This window comes from Narcine bancroftii, chromosome 11 (assembly GCF_036971445.1).
Source record: "Narcine bancroftii isolate sNarBan1 chromosome 11, sNarBan1.hap1, whole genome shotgun sequence".
Lineage (NCBI taxonomy): Eukaryota > Metazoa > Chordata > Chondrichthyes > Torpediniformes > Narcinidae > Narcine > Narcine bancroftii.
Window position 1 is genome coordinate 85,227,420 of NC_091479.1, and position 12,660 is coordinate 85,240,079.

At 41.8% G+C, this 12,660-nt stretch overlaps 2 protein-coding genes across 2 annotated transcripts; both read right to left on the reverse strand.

Moving 5' to 3' along the window:
• Positions 1 to 1,310: 1,310 nt before the first annotated feature.
• gpr85 (G protein-coupled receptor 85) lies at positions 1,311 to 4,096 on the reverse strand. Its single transcript, XM_069902788.1, has one exon. It carries the CDS (start codon positions 3,696 to 3,698, stop codon positions 2,571 to 2,573), a length of 1,128 nt encoding a protein of 375 aa, XP_069758889.1. The 5' UTR covers positions 3,699 to 4,096; the 3' UTR covers positions 1,311 to 2,570.
• Positions 4,097 to 8,947: 4,851 nt separating this feature from the next.
• On the reverse strand, positions 8,948 to 11,231 carry LOC138746069 (small integral membrane protein 30). The gene has a single exon (XM_069903842.1). It carries the CDS (start codon positions 11,019 to 11,021, stop codon positions 10,845 to 10,847), a length of 177 nt encoding a protein of 58 aa, XP_069759943.1. The 5' UTR covers positions 11,022 to 11,231; the 3' UTR covers positions 8,948 to 10,844.
• Positions 11,232 to 12,660: the final 1,429 nt, after the last annotated feature.

Consider the following 12,660-nt stretch of genomic DNA (forward strand, 5'->3'; position numbering starts at 1 on the left):
TTGCCAGTGTTCTAAGAAGAGTCAGTATTACTCAATTTAACTATAGCAGAATGAACAATTCTAAATGCTTAGGCATCATATATCTAACTGTTCCCAAATGGAACATTGTGTTCTAACTTTGGATTCTAAATACAGCTCAACACTTGTGCATAAAATATGGGTTAAATTAGGACTTTTTACTACCTTTATCATGAAATTAATAAAATATTTACCAGCTGGGATAGAAAGTCTCTTTCAATTATTTTCTTACTTTGTCAAACTTACACTATTTAAATTTTAATTATCTGCACTTGTGTATCTGTTTATGTAATTGGATCAAAGTACTCAAAAGATCATTGAAAAGGCTTGATACATAAATTATGAAACCGTTATTAAATTCATAATTATCCTAATTCAGACATTTGGAACATAATGGATTTTATTAAAAAAGAGAACATTGTTCTGCATGTGCTCTTTTGCAATACTGCTTTCTGAGAGTTATACTTTCAGGAGTTTGACATATTTTCCATTCTTTAATAATTATGGGAAGAACTTGGAGTCCTGTCACTCTTGTTAGGTCAATGCTTTCCTCCTTTGGTGCTGTGGCAACCTACCTGAGATAAGCAAAAAAGAACCCATCAAGAAGCAAGCTAGGATGCGGCCAAAACCAGAACTTGAATCTGAGTCCTCTGCTCTTCCATTCAGCAACCTTAGTGATGCAAATAACATATCTATACCATCCGGTTAGATGAGGAAATGAAGATTTTAAAAATGGATATAAATGCAACTTATTTAAATTGAATTTACTATGGAATTCTTCGGGTGTTATTTACTGGAGCCTTCAGTAAGTATAAAAGATTGGTATTTCTGGAACATTAATCACATAACTGACATTAAGAATGAAAGTCACTGGCTTTTCAGAATCATTTTGTAGAAAAGTGTTAAAAAGAGCATAGAAAGCAGACAATATATGATGGAAGTAGGAAATTAAAGAAACGTGTGATTGGTATGTACAACAAAGTAGAAATGAGAAAATGAATGGGAATATTTAGAAGAAAGGGAAGACAATTCAAAAAGAAGAAAATATTTTAAAAAAAACAGGATAATGGTATCAAGAAACTAATAGAAGAAAGGGCAATGGAGATGTCTAAATCAAGACCAACATGTCAAAAAAAATCTGAAAGTATTGAAAGTTTGAAAAGCAAAGACAAAATTGTGTAAAGCACAATTAGACAAGCTGAATCCAACTTAACACTGAAAGAAAAGGATGGAAGAATAAAGGAAGAAAAATCCTAAAAATTCTTCTGTAAAAATCATGAATTATATGGCTCTGCATGTGATACTAGTTCAATTAGTTTCACAATTGTTATTACATCCACAACATCTATAAACAATTTAACATTTTTTTCTTTGATTTTTTTTCCATGATAAATCATTTTATATTAACGTACAGGACACTTACAAAGAATGTTACAACATTTAAAAGTTAATGACAATAAAGTGCACAGGAATTCTTTGGTATTACGCCTTCAATCCATCTTGTAGTTCCCATCACTCATTCATTTATTCTGTCAGATGTTAACGCTTTCAAACTTATTACAAAGAATCGTAATGTTGAAATTCTGTGCATATTTTCAAAAATAATGATCTTCTACAAGCAAGAGCAGCTGGACTTATGCAAATTGATAACTGTATATAATATGATGCACATTTTTATTTCCAAAACGTTGATGAGATCCCACACAACTATTTTGCTGAATGCAATTTTACTTCAATTCACATACATTCCACCCCAAACAGTAAGAAAATGGAATAAGCCATATCACCTTTGGATAGAAACTGAAAAAAGAGCAATATCACATTTGAAACACCAACGACAGACCTGAACAATGTGGAAATTTAAAAAAATCTTGTAAATCATATGTATCCATAGAATAAATAGTTCACAGATTGTGCAAGGATTCAAACCAACTTGCTCTGCTTGGGACACGTCCACTGTCTAAAAATATAGAATCAGACATTAAATGTGCACCGTTCTGCAGAAATGTAATTCCTTGGTAAGCTTAACCGCTTAGATAGGGTGCCCATACCTGGGACAAATTTAGATCCAGCGTAGATTTAAAGGGCCATTTGAAGGAACTCATTTGTACATTAACCCAATCATACATACCCACCAGTCAACTGATGAAGATAACGTCATCATTAAGTCGAATGATGTAAACATGTTTCATCTACTGTTGATTAATGGATGCAAACAATTTTTTAAATATAAAAGGCATCAATATATATTCTAAGCTTATAGTTTATGATTTCTCCATTGGTTGTTTCCAAAACAGTGTAAAACAATGTACAGATGACATGATAATAGTATTATTTTCTTTAGGCAAACTGTATCGAAATACTTTGAACATTAACACAGATAGCAGAAGTAAATTAAAGACTGATGGTCGCTTCTTTGTAAATCACCCTTGCCAGAACACCAAAAAAGGCCCCAGTGCTGCAGACCATTACAATGACTGTTTCATCTGTTGCTTGATTAAAATTAGGGTCATTTCCGTCGATTGAGTCTCGGATACACACAGCATAAGTGCTCATATAACGCAGTAAGGTTCCCTTGGTAACCTAGATTTTCGACAGTAAAGGATGTTGGTGCTGAAACAACGTCTTAACTCCCGGTTGGAGAAGATGCAGATGAATGGGTTGACCCCAGCTTGAGCAAATGTCATCCAGACAGCAGCCGTCATGTAACCACGTGGAACCGCGGGACCTTTCACAAAGACACGCCAGTAACAAGCCACCAGGTACGGGCACCAGAGAGCCACGAAGAAAAAGGTGATCAGGTAGAACATTCTGCCAATTCTTTTCTCCGTCTTGAACTCGTCCATGACCAACAGCCTCCTCCTCATGCCCTGGCCCTGAGGATTCTGTCTGATGCCCAACAGAGTGGGCGGGGTGGGACCCCGGCCGAAACCAGCGATCCAGTTGGCAGCCGCTTGCCCGGTGGCCCCGGGTCCGTGGAAAGTCCAGTTCTGGCTGACGGCCGGCACCAGTTGGACGGGCTTCATCTTGCGCCGGTCGTAGACGAAGAAGATCAACTTGAGATAGACGATGTGAGTGGCCAGGACGATCACCACGAACATGAGCATGAAACCCAGCGAGTCGTTGACTTTGAAGTAGCGGTGCTCGAAGATGCACTGCTCTTCCTCCCTGATGAAGGTGTACGTGCCCACGTCGAAGACGGGCGGAAAGGCCATCGCCACCGACAGAGTCCACACCATGCAGATGATGGCCAGGCAGGTCCAGAAAGTCAGCCGCTTGGAGTAGAAGCGGTGATGGGCGATGGCGATGTAGCGGGTGACACTCACGCAGAAGAGCATGAAGACGGCGTGGAAGCAGGAGAGGACCCCGACAAAGGCGATCACCTTGCAGCTCAGCGTCCCGTAGGACCAGGAGGAGCCGTTCCTGACCGACAGGAACACAAAGGGAAAGCACACCGCCGAACGGATAATGTCAGAGGAGCAGAGATCCAGCAAGAAGTAGTACGGAGCCCGGTGGAGGGTCTTGTCTTTGACCAGGAGGAAAGAGATGAGAAGGTTGCCCAGCACGCCGACTCCAATCATAAAACCCAGCGATGTCAGCTTGAAGAACGTGGCCAGCGGAGACACATTCTGGACGAGGGTTTCGCTGCTGCCACTACCCGCATGGCTGTAGTTCGCCATAGATCTAGACAGTGGGAATCTGGCGACAGCCTCAGCCACGGCGGCGAAGAGTCATGATGGAGGGGAAAGCGCCAGTTCAAACAAAAATCCAGCCCCTCCTCTAGCTCTTGTATGTAAATAGATTTAGGTGGGAAACAAAATCCAGAGCTGGCGTGTCCGGCCCTACCCGGGCGTCGCTCTCATGATAATCTGGTATAATCCACAGGAGGTCGGGTTACCGCCTGAATCGTTTACGGCGAGGAGCCTATAAGGCAGCCTCATTGCCGGAGCAAAACGCACAGCGATTTGAGAGTTAACATTTTCAAACAGTATTTTATCGGTATTTTTGTTTGACTCGAGCAGAAATACAATTATTTAGGAGGAAGGAAGATGGAAAAGCACGTACCTGTGGTTTCACCTCTCCCCCCCCCCCTCCTCTCTCTCTCTCCCCCCCCCTCTCTGTGGGGCTGGCTGTGGTGTCACAAGGAGTTGCTGTCTCCTGCTGTCAGTGGCTTGCTGCGAGTGAATGGATGGCAAGTGGCTGAGTCGGAGACTGCGCACCGACCTTATTTGTAATCCCTGCCGCGTCTTCTCCTGTCGCATCTCTCCTCCTTCCACTCACACATAATATACACAGCGAAGGCGAAAGGCGCTTAAATAGAACACATCCACTCCAAAGGGAGCGCGATTAACGCTCATTTATGTAACTTCAGCCCAGCCCAGGCGTTGTAAAGCTTTTATTTTAAACAGACGGCTGAGCGGGGTAAAGATAACCTTTCGCACAAACTGCATTGTCAAACAGATTCATTTCGCCAGTTCTTAGTTGATTCCCATTCGAATGAAGAAAAAGCCTACATACATCCGTGTAACAATTATTTTTTTTTATTATGTACTTTCATTGGTATTCACAATGAGTGCTTGTCTGCCCATACCCATTTATCACTACATGACACATATGAACCACCTCCTTTGAGTCAAGTGGACATTATTGACTCTATGTTTCTTTCTTTTACAATTTTTGGACAGTTATTTCTTCAATTATTTCTTCCTACAAATTCAGAACCGTGTTTTCTGAAGTTAGGAGACTTTAGCTTCACTCTAAAACTGCACGACAAGCAGATCTGGCTCAATGACCTGATATACTACGGTTTTGTTTTTGCTTTGCTTAATTAGACCTATAACGAACTTATGATCATAGATTTTCACAATGTTTCTGCTGGATATAATGCATGGGACGTTTAAGGCAAAAGAACACAATTAAAAAAATCACCTTTGCGCTTGCTTTACTATTTTTATGGCTTTCTGGAGAAGATCACTCGTCTTAGGGATCCCTTCTTCCACAGAAATACAGTTGAATCGAGAGGTTTTTTTTAACAAATGAAATAATTTGAGTTTGTTATTGCTATTACGTGACATTTTTAAAATTGTAAATGGATCAGTTAAGAATTTCATTGTTAAGAGATCCATTTTAATGGACTGCTTTTCTGCCAGGCCGCTCCAAGATTGAGCAGGACTGGATACTGTGCATGAGTACTTCAGTGGTAATTTTAATACATGTGACAATTTAAAAATGAATTTGTGAACTTGAAATTGAAGAACTTCACTGCTTCTTACTCGGGGCATATTTCATATAATACTTCAACTCCATGATGTCAACCACATTTCTGAGGAAGACCATTTTGCAGTGAAACTTATTCCAGGACTTTAGATCTGAGATATCACCAGTACAAGATTGAATGTGTGTGACACTCTCAAGGACACTTGTTCAGCTGAGGCGCAACTAAAAAAAAATAACCCTTGGAAGGATGTCAGAGTGCACCCGTTATAACCATATAACAGTTTACAGCACGAAAACAGGCCATGTCGGCCCTTCAAGTCCGTACCGGTTCACTTGAACAACTCCACTAGCGTATGACTTCATCTACATCATGCCTGCTTGTTTAACCTCTCCTATCCAAAGTGGCTGTCATATTCAACAACAACACAATGAACAGGTTTCAAAAACAAGGTTCCAAAATACCTTTCAGATGATGCATACTTAATGGGTTTCATGACGGACTGGTCCTTAGATTCAGCCTTAATCCTGATATACTATATGTGACAATGAGAAGCTGAAGGCCCAATTATACGAGGACTCAAAAATACACCAACTGACAAAAACAGAAGCAAGATATGCAGTGTTTTGTTTTGGAATACAGGAATGCAGTGCCTAAAAGTGCAAGTAGAATGAGTGATTTCAACTACTCGGTGAGTAGTTGAAAAAAAATTTCTTTCAAAATCCCCCCAAAGCTTTCCTTTGACGATTTATGCCTCTGCCCCTGTTGAGTTCCATTGCTGGGGATCTGCAGGACGATGATGGCCAGGGACTCGGTAATACTAATCTGAATGCAAGTCAAATGTGAGATGGCTTATCATTTCGCTTGGCAACTATCCTTGCCCAATGCTTGTGTGGTATGAATATTACTTGTCATTTATTGGCCAGACCTTGGATATTGTTCAGGAAATTCTACATGTAGAATGTTTCATTTTCCGTGGGATGAGAATGTAGCTGCAACTATCATAGCATCAGCAAGGAGTCTATTTCTCATCTCACGATAGATGCGAAGGACATTAATGAATCAGTTGAAACATTTCAGCCTACGCAAGGACATGCACAGGAATTCTAATTTGCCAACTTTTGCAGGAACATATTATAATCATCCATGCATTTCTCAGTATTTATTGGGCTGGCCAGTGCCCATTGTGCACACCTTAAGGCACTGTATGATGCCAGATGGAATTCCACCATTAACAATTCAACGTGGCTCCAGCCCTTGATGCTATCTCGATTCTCGCTGACTTTAGTTTTAAATGATGCTGCTTTGCACGTTACTAACACTGCCCAAGGCTTTTTAAAGTGTTGCTTTGATGTCATTGGCTGTTACGTCTGGAACTCAGATCGTGTGACCCATCTCTGGACCAAGGTTGTGATGAGATCCTGAGACAGAAGGTTCAAGGTTCCCTTTATTGTCATATAAGACTGTTAATATAAGGACTGCCTAAAGAAATCTCTTGGTGCCTGCCACATTGACCACCGCCAGTGGGCTGATATCGCCTCAAACCGTGCATCTTGGTGCCTCACAGTTCGGCGGGCAGCAACCTCCTTTGAAGAAGACCGCAGAGCCCACCTCACTGACAAAAGACAAAGGAGGAAAAATCCAATACCCAACCCACCAATTTTTCCTTGCAACCACTGCAACCGTGTCTGCCTGTCCCGCATCGGACTTGTCAGCCACAAATGAGCCTGCAGCTGATGTGGACATTACCCCTCCATAAATCTTCGGCCGCGAAGCCAAGCCAAAGAGAAGATACACGATATACCTCAACTTTTGTCTGCGTAAGGGAGTCACTATGAGCATCGCCTGGCACCCCACACAATAAGATAAAAAGTGTTCCTTCAGTCAGAGTGTCTGTGGATATGCCTCCAGCCATTGGAACCTGAGGTCCAGGTCCAAATCTCCGATAATGACCAGAAAGCCTTCAAAGCTAGAGGCTCTACTCCGAGCACCCTCTCGAATACCGGTTCTGAGATCTGGCTCCCATGAGCCAGTCTCCAGCCCATCATAGCCTGTGTGAGTCCTTCAACCCCAAGTCGCCAACATCCTGCAACGTGTGTGGGCCCTTAAGTCGCTGAGCTATTCGCTGGTGGACTGTTATCATCAGCTCCTCAATGGGGGTGGGGGGGAAGGAAGAGCAAATTTTAATTCCTGGTCTCACTATCGTGGAAGACCTTTCCTGGATCCAACATACTAATGTCACGTTGAAGAAAGCATTTCTTCCTCAGGAGTTTGTGAAGTTTGGTATGACATCGAAAACCTTGGCAAACTTCTAAAGATGTGTTGTGGAAAGCGTGCTGACTGGCTGCATCATGGCCTGATGTGGGGATACTAATACCTCTGGGGGGGGGGGGGGGAAATCCTGCAAAAGTAGTGGGCACAGCCTAGTACATTGTAAGCAAAGCTCTTCCCACCATAGAGAAAATCTATGTAGAATGCTGCCATTGGGAAACAGCAGCAATCATCAAAGATCCATACTTCCCAGGACATGCTGCTACCATCAGGAAAGAGGAAGAGATGCCACAAGACCAACGCTACCGGATTCAGGAACAGTTGCTACCCCTCCACCAACACTCAGACTCAGTTAAGGACATTGAATTTGCATATTATTACTGATTTTTTTTTCTGGCATTGCTTATTTTTGAGCAATCACTTAAAGTTAGTTTTTGATTTTTTTTCTTTGTCACAAATTTGAAGCTGCCATACTTCCTTTTGGTCAGAGACATTGATGTTGTGAGTTCTGCTTCTCTTCACCAGCTAAGAACACTGGAACTGTAGTTATCTTGATCAGTATCTGATATGTGTGCTAGTTTGCAAAATTCACACTCTGAACTGCCGCCTTGACTGTGCCTTTATTTCTCTCATTATTCATGGTCAGAAGAAAACTGGAGATTTGGGATCTTTTCATGTTATTTTGTTAAAGCCTAACAGCAGGAAACCGTTACCTCTAGAATAACTACCATAAAATATCCATTGTTAAATGTTGTTCTGGATATTTGAGTGTAACTTATGATTTGTATCTAATCTCATTTAATCAAAGGCTTAGTGTTTATTTTCAAACTGAAAGCAGTTATATATATTTTGGCAAATACCTAGTACTAGAAGAATCAATAGACACACTGACAATTGTAAGCTATTCCTCGTAGGAATGAGAAAACCTTGGGAGGCAGAGGTCTCTATCCACAATTTTCTTTTAAGCAAACTGATTAATACTTTATCAACTTCAACTTTCCCTATAATTATTCAGTTTTAAAAAAATTCACCTAATATATGCCACTGACACCTTGGACTTAAGAAACTTGCAAGAAAACTTACTTTTTAAAGCACAAATTAAATTTCCCCGCAGAGAAATAGTGAAATGAGGAGGACACAAAAAGCAAAACAATTTCAAAATAGGCCAGAAAATGTTATAAAGGTCAGTCATAAATTCATTTCATGGAGGATCAGGTTTGAGGGCTTCTGCATCTATTCCTTGTTAAACAGGAAAGTCTACAGATGCTTGAGAAACTCAGCAGGTAACACATCAATAAGAGCAATGCAACATTTGTTGTCCCATGTAAATGCAATTCATCTCTTGTAACAATATTACAAAATTCACGAGATAATTCAGAATTAATGAGTTAAGTGTGAAATAAATGCAGATGGGAAAGTGCTAAAGGCCAAAGCAATTGAGAATTATTGAAAGTACCTCCAATTACATTTTAATATTACAATATTTACTGTCCTTAGTTGCACATTTCTGTTCCATTAGCACAAGGATAATGTATCACACTAATGAGATAGCCAAAATATTCCTTGTGAATATCAAAAAGAATACATACTGAAAGTTTAATAATTGCCAAATCCAAATTATTTGACCGCATCAATGTTTTTTTGCACATCATAAGCTGTAGCAAAGATTTTAAATAGACATCCATGTTCACTTGACTATTGTGTATAATTATGCACAAAATTAACAGATGATAATCACACAAATAACTCAAGATAGGAACTTGATAATCACAAGTTACAAGCATTTCAATTTTTTCATTTATGTTTACAAATTCAACAGAAAGTGTGTTCAATAAGAAATCTTCACACCACCAATGATTTTAGTCATCTGTACCTTTGCAAATTATCCATCGATTTTTTTTTAAGTAAACATCATTGAATGGATTCTGAAAGCAAAGCTTTAAACAAACACCATTTCCATTTGATGCATAGAAGACGTTACATGGAAATAAATTAAACATGATGTTCCAACATAGCATTTATGTGACCTTCAATCTATAACCAAGTTTCTCATAGGTGCAATACACCTATGAGAAATGCAGCATTCGAAGTAAAAGGGAGTAGACATGTCTGGCCTGAACCCTCCTTCAGAAAAATTGCTGATTTTATTTTGGACAAATGTAATCTGCCTCACTCTTGATTACTTTTGAAATCTTGATCATAGGGCATGAGCAAAAAGCAGATGATAAATAAAACCGATGCTGTAGAAAGTTTTCAAATTCAAATGAACTTAGTCACTGTTTTAATTCTTACACCTTCCAAAGTTTCAAACTTTGGATGCAGGTTAACTCAGATTCAACTTTGTCAAAATACAAAATGGAGATGACTGGAGGTGTTCAACATTTCAAGTTTGCTTTGCAGCAGGACATCACACCCACTGTTGTCCAGTTAATGAGTGTCACAGCTGGATACTTGTCGAGACTTCAAAATGAGATTTTACACAAGGCTTGCCTTTTGTTTAGAGTAGCCCATTAAATCCACAGGGGATCTAGTTTTGGATTGCCCTTTAAAACATTCAATCACTTTTGTAAAGAGCTGTACCCATTAATACCACCAAAGTTATAACCCTGCCCTTTAACTTGCAATTACTACACTTCCACACCAGTTGAGAGATTATGAACACGTTTTAAATCAATTGACAAAACAAAAACACCGAAGTTGATTTATTGCGCTACCTTTCACAAACAATGCAAATTGATACAACAGGCACAATATTAAACGTTCTAGCGACTTCAAAACGGATCCCGCAATTCTTTTTGTTTTAAATGAAATCAACAAGCAGTAAAATCGAAGCCAAAGGAAGAAACAGGTGAACAAGCGCATTCGTTATCACAAACAATTGGTCATTTTGGTGCGACACGAGGTGGCAACATTCAAACTGGGCGGGAGAATTCCACCAACTTTTACCCGGCGAAAAACAATTAAACTTCAGCGCAAAGACCCTGGAGGGCAAAATTCACAACGTCTCGGCCAAAGCAGTGCGGGTTGGGCGGGGAGCCCAGAAACCCAGGGACTTCGACTTCTGCGTGGGCGCTTCGTTTCTGTTCCACTTCGGCGATGACAAATGCTTGACACGACGGGTCGGAGTCGGCAGTACTTCCCCTGCCAGCGCGGAGAGGCAGCGAGCACCCGAAATGGGCGCCCCCCGGGGCCGGAGCAGGACGTCTCGGAAAGCCCTCGCGGAGTTTGTTGCAAGTCGGTTGCTTTGGGGGGGGGGGTGTTGTGGTGGTCCTCCAAGACTCTGCTTCCATCTCTCTCTCCCCCCACCTCCATCTCTCTCTCCCCCCACCCCCACCTCGGCTCACAGCTGCCCATTCCTCCTGCGGGCGTACCAGCCCAGGCAGGCGCACAGTCCCACCGTGCTGAGGGCGAGTCCCAGCAACAGCGCCGCCGCATCCCCTCCATCCAGCGCCTCGGCTCCCGGCACCGCCGCCAGCACCGCGGCGCACACTGAGCCAAATCCCCACCACGAAGCCATGTTGCATGTGACAAGCCAATCACTTGATCTCCAACTATCAGATGATCATTCCCCGACTTCCGCCCTCAATTTTCGGGGCGTTGCTTTCACTGAGAGGCGGATGCGTTGATGGATCTGCGCTCAGTTTCCTCGGTGTTCAGTTACCAGGAGGTGCCTGCATCGTTGCAGAACCGAGACGTTCACGTTGTCCTCTTATTGACCCAACATGTCTACATCGTTAAATCAGCCTGTTGACTCCCAGAGAAGTAGAAATTTGCTTCTTTCTCTCTTTGAACGAAACGTCTAATTGGGACAATTATTTTTGTAACGCAAATTGCTTCCTTAGTTCTTTACTTCCTTTAGTAATGCTCCTACCATAGGTTTGGAGGATTATTTGTTTTTAAACGTGTGCCACTCTCACCCGAGATTCTCAGTGGCAATTGCGTGGAATCCGTAATTAATAATGGATCAGATAGGTGGGGGAGTTTAAATTGCAGCTGAAGGGCAAGGTCTCAATGATGCAGCCAATTGACAATGTTGCTAGAATAAAATCAAACCACGCTATTTTGGAAATGTATGAATTATTTTCTTCGGGTTCATTTTAGGGCCCTGAGGATGACTGACTTTCAGTCCAGTTCTGACGTGGGGGAGGTCTCTGGGGGCTCCATTGTCCATACCTTCAGGAAGAAGGCCTTCCGCCGGCTATGCTTCATGAGGAGATTGGGTATGTCATCAAAGGTTTGAACATTTCTACAGGTGTACCATGGAGAGCCTCTCTGCGATATCATCTGGTACTGAGGTGCCAATGCACAGGACAGGAAAAAAGACTCCAGTGAGTTGTTAACTTGGCAAGTGATATCACAGGCTCCATCGAGGACCTATTCAAGACACAACATATAACCATATAACCATTTACGGAGCGGAAACAGGCCATGTTGGCCTTTCGAGTCCGCACCGGTTCACTGATTTTGTGCATTGGTCCCGGTAGATCTTCATTCTGCGTACAAACTTGTTAAAGATCTTCGCAGAACAGATGCAAAGAAGGTGTTTCTCCAGACGGAAGTGTCTGGTACTGAAGGTAGACTCCCTTTAAGAATAAGGGTTGAACATCTTAAGAAAGCAGCCTCTATCCTCAAGGACCCTGTGATGAAGGATACATTTAGAGGGTCACAGAAGCAACAAGTCTGAACACCATTCAATCACAGCAAAGATTTTTCTTTACCCGTAAGGGGAAGTCACCACAGGGATCATATACACAGAATCAGATACTCGCAGCGTATGCATCAACTACTAATCGCGGACAGTTAACTACAGTGAAAAGACAACAAACTGTACCTATCATCCCTTGATCTGGTGCAGGCACAGCGCTCCAATGAGTTAAGTACAGTATTTTCAGTGGATTGTCGCAAAATAGGCACATTCTGGGCATGTACCTCAATAAGCCCTCAACCCTTTACAGGCATACATCTTGAGCGTCGTCCACGACTCACAACCTGGAGTTTGTTCCCAGGGGAAAAGAGAGCAAGCTGTTCCATGTGGTGGACTTTACACAGTAGCAGGCTGGAGGGGCTGGCTCATGATTGCCCAAAATGGGGAAAGTGATTAAGGTCGTGAGTGGTGAGGTGTGTATACATTCAAAGGAGCTAATATCAAGGTGTGC